We start from the raw sequence: 22,910 nt of genomic DNA on the forward strand, positions 1-22,910 counted from the left end.
AGCGAATGCCCAAGTTACGGTTCCCAGAGTGACACTAAACCGGCCAGGCTTCCCAGAGGCAGGACGGCCCTGACGTACGCTTACGTCGTCAACCCCATACCTAAATAGCTACGGCCTGTCCGGGCTGATGCCAGTGGCTATAGCCGTGGGAGATTTGCCTTTTCATCTCCTGACGCGTTTGTACTTTCCACTTCGGAACCCCGCATGACACATCAGCAAGGTTTGCTTTCCACCTCCTCCAAGTAACTCTTCAGGCCTCGGTCACCACCTCTGAAAAGTGAAGGAGTCGCCCTCGACGGGAGGGGACCGAGGTGCAGCGGGAACACGGCTCGGCGGAGCTATGAGGCCTCGACTCGAGGGCACACCCCGCTCCCCCTCGGTGCACAGGCTCCCACGCTGCGTTTTCAGGTATAACGTGAACGAGATCACGCGGGAAAAGGCTTTGAGAACTAGATCTTTACCCAAACGTAAGGCGCTTTATTTATTAGAGGGGGGTTAGGTTTAAAAGCTACCGACGGAAGTATCCTAATTCCTTAAATTACATTTTGGTTCCTCACGTAGCATTTATGCTGCGGGAGAAGGGGGACGAGGCGGAGCTTGGGTCTGGCAACGTGCAGAAGGGCCAACAGGGATGACACTGGGTGGACTGGAGGTGCGGTCACTGGCCTGTTGTCCACGGGACACAGCGTGGAGCCCTTCTCCTGTGCCGTATCCAGTGCATGCTATGTATGACTAAGGCTCCCTGTACGTGACTCCTGGGACTGCGTGCCCCTCAGTTCCTCCGGATTCTCTCACAAATCCTTTCCTCAATCCTGCCGAATATAATCGGCCTGATTTGGGGACTCTCAAAAAAAGGTCCCCCTCACCTCTTGTTTGGGTGGCAACGATCAGGGAGTAGCAAGGGTGAGAATGGGAGCTGACATCGAAAGGCATTTTCAGTCCACGAACATGGAGAAATCTGCCAAACAGCGCTCAGGGGCCTACATGACTCGGGTCGCTTAGTCACACGTTCCTAATAGCCTTGGTATTTGCTTGGCACAAGATGTGTGGTGCCCTGAGATTGGGGACAGAAGCCCGTATCGGGTGGGGGAGAAGAGGGACGCATGTGGATTGCAGTCCTGCGTGCCCACCCATGTGACCAGGGCGCCCACAGCGTCTCTGGAGGGCAGGTGACAAGCCCAGTGCCTCAGGGCCAGAATGGCACCCGGTCTCCCTCTGCTTCCTCTCCTAAATGATGTCTGTGGAGGGGTGCCTGGGTGGCTCAGTCGGTTAAGTCTCCGACTCTGGCTCAGGTGACGGTCTCGCGGTTCGTGAGTTCAAGCCCCACGTGGGGCTCTGTGCTGACAGCTCAGAGCCTGAAGCCTGCTTCCGATTCTGTGTCTCCCTCTCTCTGCTCCTTCCCCACTCACGCTCTGTCTCTCTCTCTCTCAAAAATGAATAAACATGAAAAAAAAATTTTTTAAAGGATGTCTATGGGATTCTAAACTGTTGGAGTAAAACAATAGTGAACTCATGGCCAGTCTAACGTCTTGGGCCTTGGTCTCCCTGAAGTTCCCCATCTGAGCTGTCAGATACTTTTAGGTGTCAAAGATTAAACGTTAAAGGGACTTTTAAAGACTGGGTTTTGTGATTATCTGGAATAAGAGACCACTCGGGACAGTGGCTCAAAATTCAGGCTGGGGGCGCCTGGGTGGCTCGGTCGATTAAGCGTCTGACTTCGGCCCAGGCCGCGATCTCACAGCTTGTGGGTTCGAGCCCACGCCGACAGTGCGGAGCCTGCTTGGGATCCTCTCCCTCTCCCTCTCCCTCCGCCCTGCCACGCACACTTTCTCTCTCTCCAAATAAATAAACTCAAAAAAAAAAAAATTAAGCTGTAGTGCCACCTCCCCCATTACAAAAGGTCTCAGCTTCCTCAGCCGTGATGTGGGGGGCATGGGGGTCCCACAGGCAGGGCAACTGCAGAATCATGGTGACAGCAAAGCCCTGCCCCTCGCTCACGGCACTCACGAACTCAACCGGTGTGAGCTGTCATTACCGCCGTTTACCCCAGGTCCAGCTCAAGTGTAGCCTCTCCTGTGAATGTTACGAGCAGCTATTATCCTCACCAGACACCCTGAAGGCCAGGAGACAGTGGGGTGACATGCATAAAGCACGGGAAATAAAAAATCTGGGAACTGAGAGTTCTGCACCCGGCGACAAGGTAGTGCAACAACGAGGGAGAACTGGCAGGTGCATGTTAACAAAAGCTGGAGTACTTGATCGCTAGACATGCCCTGCAAGACATGCAAGACTGAGTCCTCCAGGTAGAAACGACGGGACCCTTGACATTAACTCCAAGCCCTAGGAAGAAACAAGGATCTCTGGAAAAACCAGTATTGCTGTATTTTTGGTTCGTTACGATTCTGTTTTATTTCCTGCAGGGCTTAAAAGCCGAATGCGTTAAAAATTAAGATACATTTTAAAAACCCAACCACGTAACTCGCTAATCTCATCCAGTTTAAAAGCTAGGGTTTTCTTCCAATCTTTGGAAACAAGGGTTTTTGGTTTTGTTTTGTTTTTTTTTTAAGATTTCATATGTACCATACAGAGTTATTCAGAATTTTCCAATCCACTTTTAAAAGCCTTCTATGAACCATGCCACGCAGTGAATGTAAACTGGAAATGACTTTGTGATCATTTAGCTTTGCTCAAAGAAATGACACACTTTGATCCTTCAAATGGGAAAACCTCGTATTTTTCCCTTCTTGTGTCAGTACTCGTTTTGAGGGTCTCCGTGCGCAGGAGGAGGAGAAACGAGATCCTCTGAGAAAAACAAAATAAAAACGGTTCTCTTATTTCTGGGTTCTTTCTTATACACACAGCTGGGATCGACCCGATTTGTCACAGCTGGAGGCCATTTCACCCCCGTCCTCCAGCTGTGTCTGACCACAAATTCAGGAGGCTCTCCCACTAGCAGTGTGAGTTAAGGGGGTGTGCACACACAGCCCCAGAGGGCCTGTCAACGTCGCTTCCCTGGAGAGGGGTACCACTCCAACTCATAAATACTAAATGCCGAACATCGTCTCACTTCAAATTGCTTCTGGCATCAGGGTGAACTCATCAGGGTGAGGGAGAGATAAGCCCGTTCTCGCTGGGTGGGGGGCTCCGCCCAGTCCCCACATCAGGGAGTCATTCCACTCCAGGGGCTTGGGAAGCTGAGTGTGGCGTCTAAGTCTGGGCGGAGGAAGGAGGGCGATTCCTTAGCCCTACCCAACGACATCACGCCCAGTGCTTTGGCTTACTGACGTCTGATGCTCCAAAGTGCGGCTCATTTGGACAAATGCCCAGACATTCTTCCCCTCTCCCACATGCAAATGCCTAACGTTGCAAAGCCCAGAAGGGACGCTTGAAACAAAGTGGGAAACTCATTCTTATTTTTCAGCGATGCGCTCTGGTGGGCACCAGCAATAAAGCTACAAAACACAGCAGTCGACTCCATTTTCCACAAAACTCTAACAAGCCAAATCTCAATGCTTCACGCTCAGGCTCCACGGAGATCTTACGCGTCGGCAGAATCCATTTCTATTTCAGTAACTCTGCGTAACCATGCCTCGACATTGTAGGAAGGAATAGTATTCCTGTAAGAAGTAATTAATAAACGAGGAACCCCCAGCAAAGATAACTTGAAGCAGAGTGGCTCCCGAGTAACGCAGAAGTCACGGGAAGGAAGAGGTCGACGGCCATGGAGCAAAGGCTGTTACATAACTCAAAGTTGAGACTATTCCCAGTGAAGACTGGGGGTGAGCCCGGATAGGTCAAGACACTGTCTCTTAGTCTGGCTGTGGTTTCATCCCCTCCACCTTCATCTTTTTCTTTTCCTAATGTTTACTTTTTGAGAGAGAGAGAGAGACAGAGAGTGAGCAGGGGAAGGCAAAGAGAGAGGGAGACACAGAATCCAGCTCTGAGCCATCAGCACAGAGCCCGACGCGGGGCTCGAACTCACGAGCCTTCGAGCTGTGAGATCACGACCTGAGGCGAAGTCGCCGCCCAACCGACTGAGCCCCCCAGGCGCCCTTCATCCCCTCCACCTTCAAATGTTGCCGGGAGGCTCCACAGAGCGACTCCCTCCTGCCAGCCATACGCTGGAAGCACATCTACTGGGCTTCCAATGAGGGACCTAGATGCCACTATCTTATTAGCTTATCTCCTTATGATTTAACTGACCCAGCGGCCTTTCCACATTATGAAACTTGCCAGTGTGTTTCCTGACTCATCTTTAACAGTAGCCAAACCATTAATGTGGATGTTCATAGGTGCCAAGTTCTGTCCTAAGCCAACGTATATGACCGAATTTCCCCAGCGGGTAGGGGAAATTATAATTCTCATTCTACACATGAAGACACAAGGCTCAGAAAAGTTAAGCAACAACTAAGGCGTGAACCCACAGCTGTTTGTCACCAAAGCCTATGTCCTACTGCTTACCCAGAACACAAATGTTGTGTCTGATTCTAAACCCTCAAAGGTAGTCCCTGCTGGTCACGGTAGGATTGGTTGTAGGTAATCCCCACCTTGAAAGGCTACGGAGTGTAGGAGGGGGGGAGACAGGATTCTTACGTTTCACGGTTACCTCCTGATCCCCAAACCTCCCAGGATGGAAAGCCCCAACCAGACAGCCAACGGGGGTGGGGGGGAGTGTCTCGTTCCGTGTCAGGTACAAACAAGCCTAGAAGAAATGCTTTGCAAAGATGACTTCCTTCCACCGAATGGCCCTAATCCTTTGCTTCCCCTTTTCTTTCCGCAACACTTGTCATCGCTGATAAGGAGAATCTGAAAGCACTGTAATCTTACATTGGACCAGTTATTCGCTCCTAATAAAATCAGAAAACAGAGATCCCAATCTGTTGTTATACCTTCAACGTTTTTCACAGTGAAGGTTTTCTAAGGCGCAGCAAGGGTGGACACACCCTGTCCCGGGCAGGTGCCCCCAGGATGCCAACCCGTGCCAGGATGCCCTCGGGACCTCATGAGCTGCTACCACTGTGGTCCACAGACGTCGGCTGACCCTCAGCAACAAGGCCCAGCAATGGCCTGTGTTTTAGAAATAAAATATAGGAAGAGGGAAAAGTCAAATGTCGGGCAGAAGTGTGGAGGCATATCAGTGGGGAGGTAGCTGGTATTGAAGTGCTGGCTGCTGGCATGAAAAATGGAAAGGTAAAGGCTCTACCTCCTGGTGGGACAGGAAGTAAGTACGCCAGGTAGAGGGGGGCCAAATTCCAGAGACCAAATGCATTTCGCAGACAAAGAGTATGAGGAGCCCTGAAAATTCCTTTCCATATTTTTGGCTACAAAGATGAAGCAATCGGGCGCCCGGGTGGCTCAGTCAGTTAAGCGCCCGACTTCGGCTCAGGTCATGATCTCGCAGTGAGTTCGAGCCCCGCGTCGGGCTCCGGGTAGAGCCTGGAGCCTGCATTGGATTCTGTGTCTCCCTCTCTCTCTCTGCCCGTCTCTCGCTTGCAGTCTGCCTCTCTCTCTCTCTCTCTCAAAAATAAACCTTAAAAAACAAAAACAAAAACAGATGAAGCAATAAAGAGAAAGTCTACAGTCTCTATGATCCACGGTGGTGCGGTTACAAATACCGAGGCCTCAGGAAACAGAATGTGTGTGCAACGTGAACTTCTAAGAGAACCTTCTTGGGTATCTGAAAACAGGAAAGTTACCCAATTTCTAGAATCTCTAGAGAGTAAAGCCACTTAATCGTTCTCAAAGTTAAAATGAGATTTGTCCCAAAGAAGAGTCAAGGTGATTTATTTCCATAATAAAAAAAAGTACTTTGAAAGATGTCTCTGTTTTACAAAAACACAGATACAACTAGCAAAGTCTCTGTGACAGCTGTGAAAACATTCAGTTGCCAGTGAAGGTATTTTTCTCTTTTTCACCACAGCTGTTCAGTTCAGAGCAGGGTTTGTTTTCCTCTTTCACTAAGCTTCCAGATCAAAAATTCTAGGCTCTGCGTTGCACAACCTTGCCCTTGAATTTTCTTGAGTAGGCTGCCACCGTGTGGTGACCACTAAAAAGGCACGTGGGTTTGAGCTCAATGGCAAGACGTTTCCCAGCTGTCTTAAAATATATTAGATCCACCTGCCACTCAAATATACCCTTCTAGGTGGAGACACCTGCCTTCCCTGGGCAGCACCACAACCTGCTCCTTTCTGTTCTCCTGCGGCAACATGAGGAACATGTGTTTTTGATGTTGTTCCGCGGTACTTTATTGTACCTAATACACTTAAAAAAAAAAAAAGATTTTTGAGAGAGAGAGAGAGAGGGGGAGTGGGGTACGGGTGGAGAGAGAGGGAGAGAGAGAATCCCAAGCAGGCTCTGAGCTGTCGGCACAAGAGCCTAACGTGGGGCTCGATCTAACGAACTGTGAGATCGTGACGAACTGTGAGATCATGACTTGAACTGAAACCAAGAGTTGGACGCTTGACTGGCTTAGCCATCCAGGCGCCCCTGTACTTAATACGCTTTTTTTTTTTTTTACTATTTTTTTTTGTAATTTTTTTTTTTTTAATGTTTTATTATTTTTGAGACAGAGAGACACAGCATGAACAGGGGAGGGTTAGAGAGAGGGAGACACAGAATCCGAAACAGGCTCCAGGCTCTGAGCTGTCAGCACAGAGCCCGACGCGGGGCTCGAACTCACGGACCACGAGATCATGACCTGAGCTGAAGTCGGCCGCTTAACCGACTGAGCCACCCAGGCGCCCCAATACGCTTTTAATGTAACTTCATTTTGCTTGAAATTTGTTAGATTTAGGGTCATTTTGAAATTATGAACTTTATTAACCGTTTCAGCCATGAAAATGTAAAAGAATGGTACAAGGCGGGCGCCTGGGTGTCTCAGTCGGTTTAGCATCCCACTCTTGATTCCAAGCGCAGGTCACGATCTCATAGTTTGGGAGATGGAGCCCCACATAGGGCTCTGCGCTGACAGCATGGAGCCTGCTTGGGATTCTCTCTCCCTGTCTTTGTTCCTCCCGTGCTTGAGCACAGGTGCGCCCTCTCAAAATAGATATTTTTTAAAGAAATTCATTTTTTTAACTATGGGTGTGCTGGGTAGAAATGCAATTGGTTTTTTGCATGTTGATCTCATACCCAGAAACCCAAGCGGACTCTTTTTCATTCTCATGTTTTCTTATAGATTCTTTTGGGCTTTTTATGTAGGTAATCCTACCATCTAGGATCTAGGACAGTCTGGTGTCTTCCTTTCCAATCATTATAAATTCTTCCTTTCTTCATATCAAGGCACTGTCTAGTAATTCTCATATGGTGCTGAGTAGGAGTGCTGAGAACAGGCACCCTTATATCTTTCCTATTTCTAAAGGAACGTTTCTAATATCACCATTAAATCTATTTGCTCTAACTTTTCAGGTATTTTATGGGGTTAAAGAATTCCTTTAGCTTCCTAGACTAAAAGGTTTTTTTAGGAAAAAAATCATAATGGAGACTAGATTTTACCAAATGACTTTTCTGTATCTACTATGGCGACAGTATAGTTTTTAATCTGATAATATGGTAAATTATGTTCATAGATTTTAATGGATTTTTCTGATATTAAACTACGCTTGCAATCCTATGAGAACCCTAACCTGGTGTTGGATTCAGTTGTTAACATTTTGATGATGATTCTTTTAACTATGTTCACAGATCAAATTGGCCCATAATTGTCCTTGAGCATCCTGTCCTTGTTTATTTATGTCCTTGTCATAAAAGGGGTTAGGAAGTGTTCTTTTTTTACTCTATGCAAAAAAGATTATGATCTGTTCTTTGATGGCAGTAGAACTCATTTGTAACACTACCGATCACCTGTTTTGTTTGCATGTTTGGTGGGTAGACTGATTCAATGTCTTTAATATATGTAAGTCTAACTGATTTAACTTAAATTCATTTTGTAAGCTACATTTTCAAAAAAAATTTTTTTAATGTTTATTTATTTTTGAGAGAGAGAGAGAGAGACAGAGCGTGAGCGGCGGAGGGGCAGAGAGAGAGGGAGACACAGAATCCGAAGCAAGGCTCCAGGCCCTGAGCTGTCAGCACAGAGCCTGACGCGGGGCCCGAACTCATGAATCACGAGATCATGACCCAAGCTGAAGTCGGACGCTTAACCGACTGAGCCACCCAGGTGCCCCCGTAAGCTACATTTTTTAGAAGTTCTCATTTCATGCACATTTTCAAATTTACCAGTATAAACTTGTTCATAGCTTCCTTTTTAGAAAATCATTTTTCTTCTGCGGTTATGTCCCTTTGTTTTCTAACATTGCTGGTGTTCTCTTTTTGTTTCCATTATTTTGGCTTGTGGTGTTTCCATTTTACTAGACTCTTCCGAGGACTGACTTCTGGCTCAGCTGGTAACCTCTCACATACATTGCTTTTCTATTTCATTACCTTCTGCTCTTCACTGTTTTCATCCTTGGAGATTTTCTGTTCTTTCTCTAGCTTCTTATGCTAAGTGCTATGCCATACATTTCTAGTTCTTTCCCTTTCCTGGTAGAAGCATTTAAAATTCTGTTTCCCACACGAAAGATGCTCACCTTGCTTTGAAGCTGAGGTGTTTTCCACTGGGAGCTCATTGTCATGGACCCTCTTCTCTGGAACAGGCATTGCAGGGCGGCTTCCAAAGACCCATGGGCTCCTATTACCAAGACCTTTTTTCCATCCAAGTTGACACCTGCCCACCAAATGGAAATCCAGTATTATGATCAAAACTTCAGAGTCCTCCTCCCACGCAGCTTTAGTGGAAGGAAAAAGAACCCTTTAAAACTTGGCCATCTCCGTCAAGCTGCAGCCTACAATGCCTATCAGTCATAATTTACTCTTTGTGAATTTTATGGTAGAGTGACAGAGAATCGTCATCCTGATAAGTCACAGGATGGAAAAACAGGGTCTACGTGGGTTACCTCAGCTTAATGGCTACTTGTCTTAAAGGTATATATCAAAAGTTAACCTTCTAATAGAACTTTGGTGTATACTTTGGAGGGTTTTTTTTTTTTAAATTGAAGTATAGTTGACACACAGTGTTATATTAGTTTTAGGTATACAACATAGTGACGTGACTATATGTCATTCTACGCTCACCATTAAGTGTAGCAGCCATCTGTCACAATACACCGGTATTTCAATACCACTGACTATATTCCTATGCTGTTCCTTTTATTCCTGTGACTTATTCATTCCATAACTAGAAGCCTGTTCCTCCCACTCCCTTTCACCCATTTTGCCCCCTCCTACCCATGGCAGCTACCAGTTTGTTCTGGGTCTATGGGTCTGCTGCTGCTTTTTTTGTTTTTTCTAGATACCACAAATCAGTGAAATCATATGATATTTGTCTTTCTCTGACTTACTTCATTTAGCATAATACCCTCTAGGTCCATCCATGTTATCACAAACGGCAAAATCTCATTCTTGTTTACGGCTGAGTAATATTCCGTTGCATATGTATACCGTATCTTCTCTACCCACTCATCTACCAGTGAACACTTAGATTGCCTCCATATCTTGGCTACTGTCAATAATGTTGCAATAAATATAGGGGTGCGTGTATCTTTGTGCATTAGCGTTTTCACTTTCTTTGGGTAAATACCCATATAGAATTACTAGATCATGTGGTATTTCTCTTAATTTTTTGAGGAACCGCCATATTGTTTTCCACGGTGGCGATACCAATTTGTATTCCCACCAATAGCGCATGAGGGTTCCTTTTTCTCCACATCCTCACCAATACTTGTTGTTTCTTTTGTTTTTGAGTCTAGCCATTTTGATTGGTGGGAGGTGATATCTCATTGTGGTTTTTATTAGCATTTCCCTGATGATCCATGATATTGAGCACTTTTTCATGTGTCTGTTGGCCATCTGTATGTCTTCTTTGGAAAAATGTCTACTCCGACATTTTTAATGTTTTAATCAATTATTATTATTATTATTGGGTACTGAGTTGTATAAGTTCTTTATACATTTGGGATATTAAATATTTTGGAATTTTTGTTTGATTGTTGCATGTTTGGATGTGGAGAAGGGACATCTTCCTCTTTTTCACCCAAGCTGGAATCAAGAAAAATTTAGTTAAATTTTTATATAGTCAGCTAGAGAGTCCTTAAGTATATGAAACACACAGTAATAATTTACTCATTAAATCTGATAACCAAGAAAAAGAAATTATTCGCCTCTACATTACTGACATAGAAAAGCAAGGTCAAGGGGAGAATGATGGAAATTGAATACTGATTACTGAAAAGAGATATTGCTCACTGATGAATCCCAATCACGGTTTCCATACCCTGAACTATACCTGACAGCTTCCTCGTTTAAATATTAAACAAAAGTCTTATTTAAGTCTATACACTGACAGATTTGAGAAGCTGACACTTGGAACAGTTTTCATTGTGGTTACTCTGTTCCATGAGACAAGCTGAACACCTGTTCACAAGTAGGCCGCCCATCTTGACCTGTTTCTCTTTAAAACTGTAATACAGGGGCGCCTGGGTGGTGCAGTCGGTTAAGCGTCTGACTTCAGCCAGGTCACGATCTCGCGGTCCGTGAGTTCGAGCCCCGCGTCGGGCTCTGGGCTGATGGCTCGGAGCCTGGAGCCTGTTTCCGATTCTGTGTCTCCCTCTCTCTCTGCCCCTCCCCCGTTCATGCTCTGTCTCTCTCTGTCCCAAAAATAAATAAATGTTGAAAAAATAAAAAAAAAAAAAATAAAACTGTAATACAGTTAATCTTGTTAGAAAAATTTGTCACGCTCATTTATAGCTCCCAAAAGATGAGAAAAAGGGCTGACATTGAACATCACTTCCATGTTTCAATTAAAATCTTCCGGAAACAAATGCTTATTAAAAAATCAAGTCAGTACCAATACGTAGGAAATAGTGGCATTTCTGAAGGAGCAACCATACCTGACTTTTCAAGAAGTTCAACTACAGCTCTGGCCACAGGTGAGACGTAACACTCGTGGGCGTCCCCGCGGACCAGCCTCCCCAGGTTTACATCTGTTACTCTGAATTTGAAAATAAGGGAAGTTGGAAGTCAAAACTTGGTCAAAACTTACTGATCTGTAACTCACATGTATTAATCCCAAATAACATCCGAGTCAACGTTTCATAGACAGGCTATATTAAATCATTAAGTCGAAATAAAGAGTGGGCAGGAATAAAGACCACTGGCTTCTTAGCACAGTCCCTCAGGAAACTCTGAAGTGGTCCCTGTGGGTTGGGGACGACCTTGGGAATTCTGGTTCTGCCTGGATCGCAGGACCACAGCGTAAGGCCATGCAGGGCCTCGCTGTGCACAACTCCAGGGAGCTCTGTCCAATACGCTACGTGGAATCTGCTCTAAAGTGTGCATACCAGGGTCATATAGTTGAGCCCACTTTCCCCCTGAAGAAATGTATACCTCAATCAGTATTAAAATCCAGGACCAATCCCAGAACCCTGGGGTAACGTAGCAAGACTTGGATTCACAATCCCCATTTAGCATCAGTATTTATCTCCTTGAGAAGTCGAGGGAAAAATGAGTGACCAGGTACCTTCAATGGCTTTTGTGCTCTTCCTCATTCAAATCCAGGACTAGCTAGTCCGTAACTATCTAGCCGAAACCAACGGTCTCACTAAAGGCTAGTAACGAAAGAGACATTTAGAAAAGTTCCCATAATTCTCTTCTTTTTAAGGAAAGATTTGAAATGACACTTCGATATCTTTAGGTCCTGGATGTATTCGAATTGATTAGGGCTTCTTCTCCCTTCTAGTTAGTCTAATACGGGGTCAGAGATTTTCAGGACAGCTTTGCAACCTGTGTTTGGGTCTATCCTCAGACTGAGTGCCCACAGAGGCCGGAGTAACGGAAAAGGCCTCGGTGTGTCGGCGAGGCGGGAGCCTCTCAATCCAGCTCCCTTAAGTCAGCTGGATTGGGAATCTAACTTTTCATTTGCTTACAACTTCATAACACTGAATATATTATGTTCTTTTTGGCCAGGGTACAAAACACTTCCTATTTCCACATAGGTAAATGAGCTTTTCATTCCCCAAGACTCAGTCCTGATGACCCACATGAATGGGTGGTATTCCTTGTCTCCTGAAGCTGATGTCACGCCAGGACATGAGTCAAAGACAAATATTAGTGCACCACCTACTTGTAGTTTTCCTCTCTAATTTCAAGTAAAACCTTGTGTTCTGAATAAAAGTGCTTGTGTTGCTTTTCTCAAATGACCTGGGGCTGAGAATATGGTCCTGCTGGTGACTCAGGACGCTGGGTTGTTTCTTTGGTCTGGCAGAATTATCAAGGAAAAGCTCATTAGAAGACAAGGCTGGCCAAGGACTCTGTAAGTCAGGCAGGAAATTACCAAATGAATATGATGGTGTTAAGGACGTTATTTCCAGAATGGCACCCAAGCACTACAAAAGGACATGTGCATTTTCTAAAATCTGTAACTTTTTTTTTTTAATGTTTATTTATTTTTGAGAGAGAGAGAGAGAGAGAGAGAGAGTGAGCAGGTGAGGGAAAGAGAGAGAGGGAGACAAGAATCAGAAGCAGGCTCCAGGCTCTAAGCTGTCAGCACAGAGCCCGATGGGAGGCTCAAACCCACGAACCGCGAGATCATGACCTGAGCTGAAGTCAGACACTTAACTGACTGAGCCACCCAGGTGTCCCGAAAACGTGTAACTTTCTTATACGGAATTTAGAAAGCCCTCAAATCCCTGAAATAGTTAAAGGATTTCTTGCACCTCTTAATTACTGACATAGTTGAAACCGTGGAACTAAAAGAAAAAGAAAAATCTCAGTAGAAAAACTCGCTTAGCAGTAAGAGTTGATTGCTTTCTTTTCTATTTTCTCACCCATCCACATCCTTTTCTGGTTTCAAGGCATTGAGGACTTTGTTGCTAAATGAGTTCTCGGAGATCTGAAGGGCAAGGCCATGTACTCGGGTGTCTTCATTAATCTTCAAGATTTCATCTATAATCTACAGAGGAAGAAAAACACCCTAAAATCAATTTTACGAAAATAAGAGCCAACAAAAGAACTGATTCATAAAAATGCATCTGTTGTAGTTCCTTTTTCAGTCCTTGTTGAAGACTTGATGTAAAGCAGAATGAATCACATCTAGTTTCTCTTTCTTCCATGTTTATAAAAGCTCAAAGGAAGCATGCCTGCATTTTAGTGACTTCTCAGTCTCCCTTATTGTGCTACTTCCTGGCAGAACAGAACAAAATAAAACCAAACCAAAGCTCGACAGTTCACAACATTTAGATAGGCAAAAGATAATTCCCTGTCCACAACTATACTTAAGCCAAACACACTGCCAACCTTCAGGGAGACCAGGAAGCAAGAGTTTCAGGCATTCCAAACTGGCCCGGACAAGCCTGTACTTCAAACACAATGTGTTCAACAAAAGCTTCCCTACTGTCACACCCAAGAAGCCATCACTGAGGCCCTCAGGTTCTCTGGACCTGAATGGCACACAGAAAGCATTTCCAAAGCCTTATGGTCAATGCATAGGCTAAGCAGAGAAATCTCCCTTTTATAGGAAACTCACTATTTACGAAAAAGACCAAAGTACAGTTTGGGAAGGTGATGTAAAAGCTAACGAGTGGCTAGGTAGGTCTTTTAATAAGCAACGCTCTGTCCTCTCTGTTTATTTTATGCCAGGAGAGAACATTCTGATGCATTGCATTTCACAATATTATTTGTTCGTAAGAAAAAGAGATACCAGCCCATTGATAGGGGTCTCACTGGGAGGAGTACTGGTTTACCACTTCCGTTTCACTGTCTAGCAAAAAGTCACCGTGGTATGTCCACCTGGTAAGAGAGGACAAAGCTATTTGATCTACAACAACGAGAAGGAAAATTTTGTTTCAGTTATTCACTTATCTTTCATTCATTCAACAGATGTTGACTGTTTTGAGCACCTACAACTATACCAGTTCTAAGACCGGAAACACAGTTGGGAACAAAACACCTGTCCTCACGGAGCTTATAGTCTAACGGGGAAGACAGGGGCAAAACCAAAAACTAGTATCATCTCTGGAAGTGGTAAATGACGTGAAGAAAAGTAAAGCAGATAAGGTAAGGGGCCAACGGAGAGATGGCGGGCTGGGGGTGTGGCCAGAGGGAGTGACGTCAATGGGCAGCCCAGAATGAAGTGGGCAGTCTATTGTTACCTGTAACTAGAAGGTGGCAGAAGCAACAACGAGATCTTAACTCACAAATTAAGACCCTTACTCTTTTCCAACATAACGCCACCACCACGCAAATTCACATTCACATTTTTGACAAGGAAAAATCTTTGTCAAAAAATAAGTCAAGGAATTACACACACACACACACACACACACACACGAAATCAAGGGCTATCAACACCAGTGGCAAGGAACCTGAAAAAATACAGACAATGGGTGTCTCTCAAAGGGACACAAATTTCTCTGCATTTGTTAACACTGGTATGACACGTGTCAGTATTTCTAATATATTATAATGGTAAGTGTGGCAGAAACCATCTGCCCCAGATATGGTTTCCTTTCTCCCTTAGTAATAAACTCTTGACGTTTAGCTGTTCTAATAAATGGTCTAAGGCCATCTGGTGTAAAGACTACCTTTCCCAGCCTTCCTTGCTTCGTGGCCAAGCAATCAGGTTCATGTCAATGGCATAGAAGCAGAACTGTGACTTTTAGGAACCGTCCCTGAAGGGAAGAGACTGAGGGCCTGCCTGTCTTTGGTCCTTATCCTTCCTCTTCCTTGCTGGTGACAATAAGTTGTTGAATTGAGCCTTGTGATCAGAGAAAACAGGGAAGGTTAAGAAATACCCCCAACCTCTGTGTACTGCAAAGAACCAAATACAGAGCCTACAAATTCCCATTCATGTCTCATAAATGATTAGGTGAACTACTTGCCCCCCACAGCTCAATCTGAACAAAATGCTTGTTAATCAAACTTGGGGAAATTTCCCTCCTTCCCCCAGGCTGCTAACCATTGGCCCACCCTCAGCTGGATTAGCGGACAACCCCTTTTGAGAAAAGGCTGGCTACAGGGTAAAACATTCTCTGACTCGTTATCCCTATTGCAATAATCCTTTTGAATTATGGGTCTCCTTACTAAGTCTGGGTTCATTGGACCCTGGCTAGAACGTGGATGTGATATGGAGAGCTGAATCCGCTATCTTGGATCCCCAAACAATACAGCAGCAAGAGAGAAGGAGCCTAAGTTTCTGGTGCCCTCGTGATGTCACCACAGCATCCTGCTTCTCAACCTGACTTACGTATGAGAAAAATAAACTTCTGTGTTACTTCATATTCTGTTATTTGAAGTTTTCCAGCGCTGGCGGTCAAACCCAAGCTTCCCTGCCATAGCTGGGCTGAAGAAAAGCTAGCCACAGAAGGACCAAACGCGAGCATGGTCTAGTTTCCTCACCACTACTTATGGGGGTGGCTGCTTCTCCCAGGCTTGAGATGACCCTTGCAGAGGCTGTTACTCCCAGAACATTCGCCTGGAAAGGACGCTGAAGAGGATTTCATCCTATTCCTTTAGTTTATCGATAAGCCAGCTGTGACCCAGAGAAGCCAAAGGAACGGCCAAGGGCAAACAACCAGTCAGGACAGGGAAAAACCTGAACTAGTCCTCCAGCCGCCGACACCCAGACCATTTCCACTGGCCGCTACTGCGGCAGCCAAAGAAACACAACCAAAGTCACCGAGTCATAGACCAAGTCTTCCACAGAAACATCTACTGAAGGACAACAGGCGAACGAGCATTTACGCTAGAGGGAAAAGCGATCTTCCCTCTCCAGGTTCAGCCGCGAGAATAGGCTGATCTGTTCAAGCACTGCTGAGAGACGTCAACAGGAGTAGGAGATCCGAAGAGGAAAGCGACCGGAGCGTTCGGGGGCCCGTGGTACTTACCTCATCTTCGCTGCTATCTGGAGGAAGGCAGATGTGAGTGATGTTCAGACCAGCCTGCAAAGGGAACACAAGGTTATTCTGCCACGGTAAGAGAATGTGCTATCAAAAAACTATGACGAATTTGTGGAATTCAACAATCCTCACCTCCTCCGCCAGATTCTGGTTGATCTCCTGCATCAAGTTATCATCACCTGCCTTAGGAAAGGGAGCAAGAATGACAATGTAATGACAACACAAATGTCTTGAAAAAGCACAAGACGTAACGCAGAGACGAATTTTGTGACTATATTGCCCAATTAATTAGAAAGAGAAGGAAATACAGAATCCTATAGCTCACAAAAGAAGACTAAAGCTGGTATTTATTCACATATGTATTTCACAACTTTCAAATTCTGTTACTTTTAAAAAATAATAGCCCTCTTAGGGCGCCTGGGTGGCTCAGTCGGTTAAACATCCGACTTCAGCTCGGGTCATGATCTCGCGGTTTGTGAGTTCGAGCCCCGCATCGGGCTCTGTGCTGATGGCTCAGGGCCTGGAGCCTGCTTCGGATTCTGTGTCTCCCTCTCTCTCTGCCTCTCCCCCGTTCGTGCTCTGTCTCTCTCTCAAAAATAAACATTAAAAAGATAAAAAAGAATAGCCCTGCTAAGGCACACGGAGCCACACAGCCAGCACCTCTTTCTAAATGAGGACATCAAAGACGGGGATTGAGAGGACTGCCCGTAGCCGGAGAGTGATCAGCAAGCACAATCCCAGGAGGCCCAGGCCTCAGTCACTCTTCTCTCTACCCTTCTCGCCTGCCTCTCTTTGTAGGGCATGTGGAGGCAGACCACACAGAATGCGAGTGACTCGAGCACAGCTCCAGAGTGTTGAAAATCACAGCGCTCGTGGCCCTAGACGCTGACGTTCTGACACATTAAGCGCGTGCCAGAAACGACGGCGGAGGCCCAACTGCTGTGTTGTGTTAGCTTACGGGCTTGGCTCGCCTCATCGCTTCCCTGCACCTGTCACCCCGCGGGGGTGCCAAGAAGGATGGCAAACAGTGCCAACCGTAGTCGGGCACGAAGGGGCCGCAGCCAGGAGATGTACATGAATGCAAAGTCCTTCTGGCACGCGCTGACGTCTGGCCCTTCAAACGTACGGCAGGCTTCGCCGGATTTAGTAAGATTACTACACGCCATGCCCCGTCACGCATCTGTCTGCCACAGAAACAAAGGGGAATGTTTCCCCTTCATTTTCAAATCGTATCTGATAAGCGCTTATGAGCACACACGGACGACAATACATCTATGGAATACAACTCATGTGTGTGCCTAGCTCCTAACCTCTGAAAGCTCCCCACACCCAGAGGAGAAAGACTCACAAAAGACGCACTCAAGCAGAGCGGTAAGCAGCCAGTAACCAGGTAGAAACAAAACGACCAAAGGAAGAGGGAAATGACAGCGTTTCCAGCCGTGCCCTCTCTTCCCGCCCAAACGGGACTCAGGTGACCGGAAAATGGCCCTGGTCTTCTCTACACAATTATCTTCTACATCGAAAGGCATCCTAAACCAGTAGGACTGAACCACACTCCCAGCTTACCTGTATAATAGCCAGCACCGGCTTAAAGGCAGGGTTTTTTTCTTGCAATAAACTCAGAACCTCTTTCGAATTCTGAATGACTTCTCTACATTGAGAAAGAGAGACAGCACGCAGTCACGTCTTTGTTAATGGCTAGAAAGGACGGATACAACACACTTTCCTCGAAAGTTCGTTACTGTAAGTGAAAACAGACAACATAAGGGTGCGCTCCACCCGCGGGAAGCGTGGCCAGGCGGGGCAGGGTAACAATGTTGAAGCGCGCACGAAACAAACCGGGACCATCTGAGTTTAAAGACGCGCAGACGCGTGCCACGTAAAATGTTAGCAATTATTTTCTAGGGGTGACTTTTTCTCTGGTGTTTTCCAAGTTTACTGTAATACAAATTTCGCGTTTTTTTTTTTTAAATAATCCCCTTCCTCCACCCACATCCATCCCCAGGGGTTCCCCCCACCCCTGGGGACCTCAAACATCGGTGGGGGAAGGTAGCAGAGACTGGGGAAGAGGCTTGCGGTCAGAAAAGTGGTGCGTCAGGATAAATCCCGGGTCCCAGAATTTCAAGAAATGTGAAGGGAGTGGGTGGGGAAGAGAACAGAGGGGAAGGAGGAAGGGAGGGGTAAGAAAAGGGAAGTGGGGGGGGAGGAGGGAGGGGAGCACCAACAGTAGGGACCCATCAGAATTTGATATTCTCCCAAGGCCTCTTAGGGAGAGAGTGTCTCCAGTCCTCTGGGCTCCCGCCATCCAAGTCTGCATTTGGACTTCCTAAAAGTCCCGGTAGGTGACTCCTGGGCCCAGGGAAAGGGGTGCGCGCGGGGCAGACCTAGATAATGTGGTGCAAGTCACATAGTCCCTCTGCGGTCTCCGGGATGAGCGATTTCGCCACCACTGCTGTGAAATGGTCCTCACTTGCGTGTGAAGTTGGCTTTTTCCCTCTCACAGTAACAGACAAAAGGCTCAGCCAAAGCAGTACCCAAGCCCCTTGTTAAGACCATCTTGGGGCACCTGGGTGGCTCAGTCGGGTTTGAACGTCCGACTCTTGATTTCAGCTCAGGTGAGGATCTCACGGTTCGTGGGTTTGAGCCCCGCGTCCGGGCTCCGTGCTGGTGGTGCAGAGCCTGCCTGGGTTTCTCTCTCTCTCTCTGCTTCTCCCCTGCCTGTGCTCTCTCTCAAAATAAATATTAGCAAAAAAAAAAGACCATCTTTAAGTTTTGTTTTCTGTCTCTGACGGGGTCTTACATGCACCTAACAGCTTCCAAAAAATGCAGGGGGACGTTCCGGCCAGACTCCGGCTGCACCGAATGGCCGAGGCACTGCAAAAAGGCATCCGTCCGCTTCCTCCAGTTTTCAGAAGAAACGAATGTGTCTACTGGCGGGAACTGCTCTCAGGACTGCTAATTGGGGCCACGTTGGGTCCTTACTCCTGCCTGGTTCCTAAAGGCACTGAAAAGGGGGTCCCCAGTGGTTTTGGCAGTGTGCGCGAGGATCATCTGGGAAGCTTGGTAAAAAGAAAGGTTTCTGTGTCTCATCCCGGAAAGCCGGATTCAAAAAGGGCTGGGGTGAGGCCCAGGAATGTGCATCTTCAACAAGGGCCCTGGGGGAGGGGGGGGGGGCTCTGAGGTACTGTTAAAGGGGAAACAGCCACACGTCGGGATGCAGGCCTCCCGTGACCCATCGCGACGTTTACTGTGTCTCTGACAAACTCCAGGAACCTCCTGTGTGGAGACCTTTGTTCGCCTAATCGTACGGTCTCTTTCTGTGACTCAAAGCTACCCTCGAGCACTAAAAAAACACACATTCCGACGGCAACAGTTTTCCCAGTTCATAGCCTTGACCATCCCTCGGTAAGTGAAGGCATCAAACACCTGGAGAAGCACACACCTGTCACCACCTAAGCTCATACGGCTAATTCTCCCCGTCTTGTTGTAGGTAACGTTTCATTCTTTTTTTTTTTTAATTTTTTTTTAACGTTTATTTATTTTTGAGACCGAGAGAGACACAGCATGAACGGGGGAGGGGCAGAGAGAGAGGGAGACACAGAATCGGAAGCAGGCTCCAGGCTCCGAGCCATCAGCCCGGAGCCCGACGCGGGGCTCGAACTCGCGGACCGCGAGATCGTGACCTGAGCTGAAGTCGGAGGCTTAACCGACTGCGCCACCCAGGCGCCCCAACGTTTCATTCTTTGAGGTTACTCCTTATTTGTACAGTGACAAAGTGAGCACGAAAGGAGTCACTAGGCTCAAAAAACCTAAAAAGCAGCATACATGTTTCTGATCAGAGATTCTCTCACTCCTGTGAGGAAAGCTGCCTTGTCAACTTCCAGCTGGAAGGAATGCGTGACTGTCCAGCCCAGCTGGCTGCCCTGCGTAACTGCAATTCAGAACTTTATGGCTGAAGAAGGTGGTAATCATCTGTAATAATGTAAATAAGTAGATTAAAGTATCCACTTCTCAAAGGACTTCAATTTCCTCCATTTTGACCTTCAACTTTCTAATTGACTAAATTCTTCATTCCAGCTTATCTCTTAACTCAGACAAAAGCATCCCTTGAAGGGATTCAAAACTACCCCCTCAAGCAATAAGGACTGCCCTGAACCAGCAAGACCCCACCCAGCCCGACCCCCAGGCAATGACCTGATCTTTACGGCCCACCTGCCTGTATCGACCCACATCTCCCTTATATAAAACTAGAAGCATTTTCAGTATCTTCAGACTTTGGAGACCGTCTTTGGGACACCAGTCTGCTGTCTTCTGGGTGCTGGCCTCGCTGAGATAAATTCCTATCTTGTTCCACCACCACTTGTCTCTCAGCCTTTGGATTTTGTCAGCGGCGAGGGGCCGAACCTATTGTTTGGGCCCCTCGGAGCCACGTGCCCTTGCCCCCGGGTGCTCCGGTTCCACCACCAGTGACTCCAATGACACGCTGGTCTCCCTTTGGCCGTGAAATAATGTGTGCACCAGGATGCAGAATAATGACCTCTTTTCTCAGCCTCCCCTGCAGCCAGCTGTGTCCACACCCGAGTCTCCCAGGCAGCAGGTGCTAACATGACTAGAAATGATCAATTTCAGTACATCCCTAAATGCAGAGCCAATTGATTGATTTCAAAGGCGAAAGAGGTGACCAGCGCACAAAGAGTTAAACATTTCCAAAACAGCCGTCAGTATTCTGAGAAGTAGCCCAGGTTGAAAGCACCACTGAGCAGTTTAATCGATCCACGCACTGGTAATTTAGCGGATACATTCACTATAATAGTGGTATTGCTACAACTGATGATGGCTCGGATTACTGGGTACTTCCTATGAATATTTTCTCCCATTTTCCCTTTTTACAGAACTCTTGAGTGAGAGCTGCTTGTGGCCAGCCAGCCACACTAGAGGGCACACTTCCCAGTTTCGCCTGCAGCTCGATGGGGTCCTGTCCCTAACAACTGGCCAACAGGCTGGGAGCACTGGCCAGAGGGAGGCGAGGAATGTGCAGCTAAGAGGTACACCAGCAGCTTGGCCCCCTTTCCCTCTTGCTGGCTGGGAGATGGGAGCAGCCGCCTTCCACCCAGAGCTGGAGCAGTGAGCAGACGCCCTCGGGTCATCATCCTACCTTCCCTGGTCGGCCTCCCTCTGCACACTGAGGTCCACAACATTTGGGGGTATCTTCAGTAAAGCAGACTAACTAGCCTGTTGCCTCTGGGTGCACAGGCCTGATCTGGGAGCTTTCATGGTATTTGCTGTGTAAGATAGAGAATGAAAGACATCCCATTGTTTGAGAAACCACTAGCAGAAAAAAAAGCTGCCAGTTAAACTACGGTACAATCTTTTCTTAACACAGTGTTTACTTTGTAAATATTAAAAGGGCTTTTAAGACTTCTTTAGACATAGATATGTTTTATTTACCATAACCGACTCATATGAGCATAAAAAGGAAAACTGGCAAACAAAACAGAAATATACCTAAAACTTCTTCGCGTTCAGGATCTGACTCGTCTGAGTGACTTTTTTTGACTCAAGAGTCCTTGACGGCAATTTCATTTTGCTTTTTTTTCCCCTCCCCCCCACACAGTATCACCCTCTGTGCCGTCAAGGGTGTAAGTGATGCAGCATTTTGTGAAAAACCGTAGCATTTTTGCCCCTGAAATTTTCACTTAATTTCTGACACCCATTCTGCAAGTTTTAATGCTACGGCTTTCTTGATTCTACCAGATGTCAATGGTCAGTTGTCAGACAACAACCAGAAATCATTTTATTTCCTCAAATGGCCCTTCCATGACTTGTGGATGGAAATATTGGGGATTATGCTTTCGAGGGAGCTTACTCGTTAACTTTTCTGGTATATGTCCCTGAAGTAAATAAATAAAAAAAAATAACATACACACACAGATTCCCAGAAGTCTATTCTAGGTGACTTCTAGCTAGGCCCACCTCCCTCCTTTCCTCCCAGCCCTCAGGGAATCTCTTGGAGGAAAGTTTTGTTAGCAGATGCACCTAGGTCAACTAAGTTGCAACAATACGCATGGCCCAAATCCCCACAGGTACAGGCAAAGACAACTATGCGATGACTGTCATCTATCTGGCCAATAGCAACTGTCAGACACAATCCACTGAAAGACCAGTTTTGGGGATATTAAAAATATGTCTCTTTGGGGCGCCTGGGTGGCTCAGTCGGTTGAGCGTCCGACTTCGGCTCAGGTCATGATCTCGCGGTCCGTGAGTTCGAGCCCCACGTCGGGCTCTGTGCTGACCGCTCAGAGCCTGGAGCCTGTTTCGGATTCTGTGTCTCCCTCTCTCTGGCCCTCCCCCGTTCATGCTCTGTCTCTCTCTGTCTCAAAAACAAATAAACGTTAAAAAAAAAAAATCCTGACAGCCAATATCTGTGGAGGTCTTGATAGGACAATTCCTGGACTGTGCATTTTGGATGTGTTCTCTCGTGCAATCCCTTCCATAACCCTTTGAGGTAGACTCCCATTCTCCCTACTGTAGTTCCTTCCCTACCAGGATCCTGAACCAGCCCCCCTACTGACCACTCTGCTCATCTCCAGGTCAGGCAACAAAAAGAACAGTCATGAATGGAATCCATGAATGAACCCAAATCTTAAGTGATTCATTCACCCACCATATCACAAGTGTCCAACGTATAAATGGCACTCAGCAGTGACAAGAGACAAGGCTCCCGACCCCAGAGCTTTCATTCCAGGTAGGGAAGACAGACAATAAATGAACAAAATTTCAGGAGGCAAGTAAGAGCTACCCAGAAAATAAGAGGGTGATGGGGTGGTGACTCCTGCCTCCCAGACTGTCTTCAGACCCGAACGCACAAAGGTGAGCTCAGGGTTACACTGGTCACAATCTAATGACCCGAGGAAGCCTAAGTAACTCCTATATTCAGAAAGAAGACAAGATAAACAAAAAGCTCCTTAGCGTCATCGGCCA

At 46.5% G+C, this 22,910-nt stretch overlaps 1 protein-coding gene across 1 annotated transcript in view; it reads right to left on the minus strand.

The window, feature by feature from the left end:
• MTHFD1L (methylenetetrahydrofolate dehydrogenase (NADP+ dependent) 1 like) overlaps nucleotides 1-22,910 on the minus strand; it is a 185,045-nt gene that overhangs the window by 160,527 nt on the left and 1,608 nt on the right. The window contains exons 2-7 of the mRNA XM_047102623.1: nucleotides 17,496-17,580; nucleotides 16,062-16,112; nucleotides 15,918-15,971; nucleotides 12,861-12,985; nucleotides 10,926-11,026; nucleotides 8,568-8,704 (exon numbers count right to left, since the gene is read on the minus strand). Of these exons, the coding sequence (XP_046958579.1) occupies nucleotides 8,568-8,704; nucleotides 10,926-11,026; nucleotides 12,861-12,985; nucleotides 15,918-15,971; nucleotides 16,062-16,112; nucleotides 17,496-17,580 (553 nt within the window). The remainder of the gene's footprint in view (nucleotides 1-8,567; nucleotides 8,705-10,925; nucleotides 11,027-12,860; nucleotides 12,986-15,917; nucleotides 15,972-16,061; nucleotides 16,113-17,495; nucleotides 17,581-22,910) is intronic.

This window comes from Lynx rufus, unplaced genomic scaffold, assembly GCF_022079265.1.
Source record: "Lynx rufus isolate CCGP_SWC_20201006 ecotype Redwood Valley unplaced genomic scaffold, mLynRuf1.p SCAF_6, whole genome shotgun sequence".
NCBI classification, from domain to species: domain Eukaryota; kingdom Metazoa; phylum Chordata; class Mammalia; order Carnivora; family Felidae; genus Lynx; species Lynx rufus.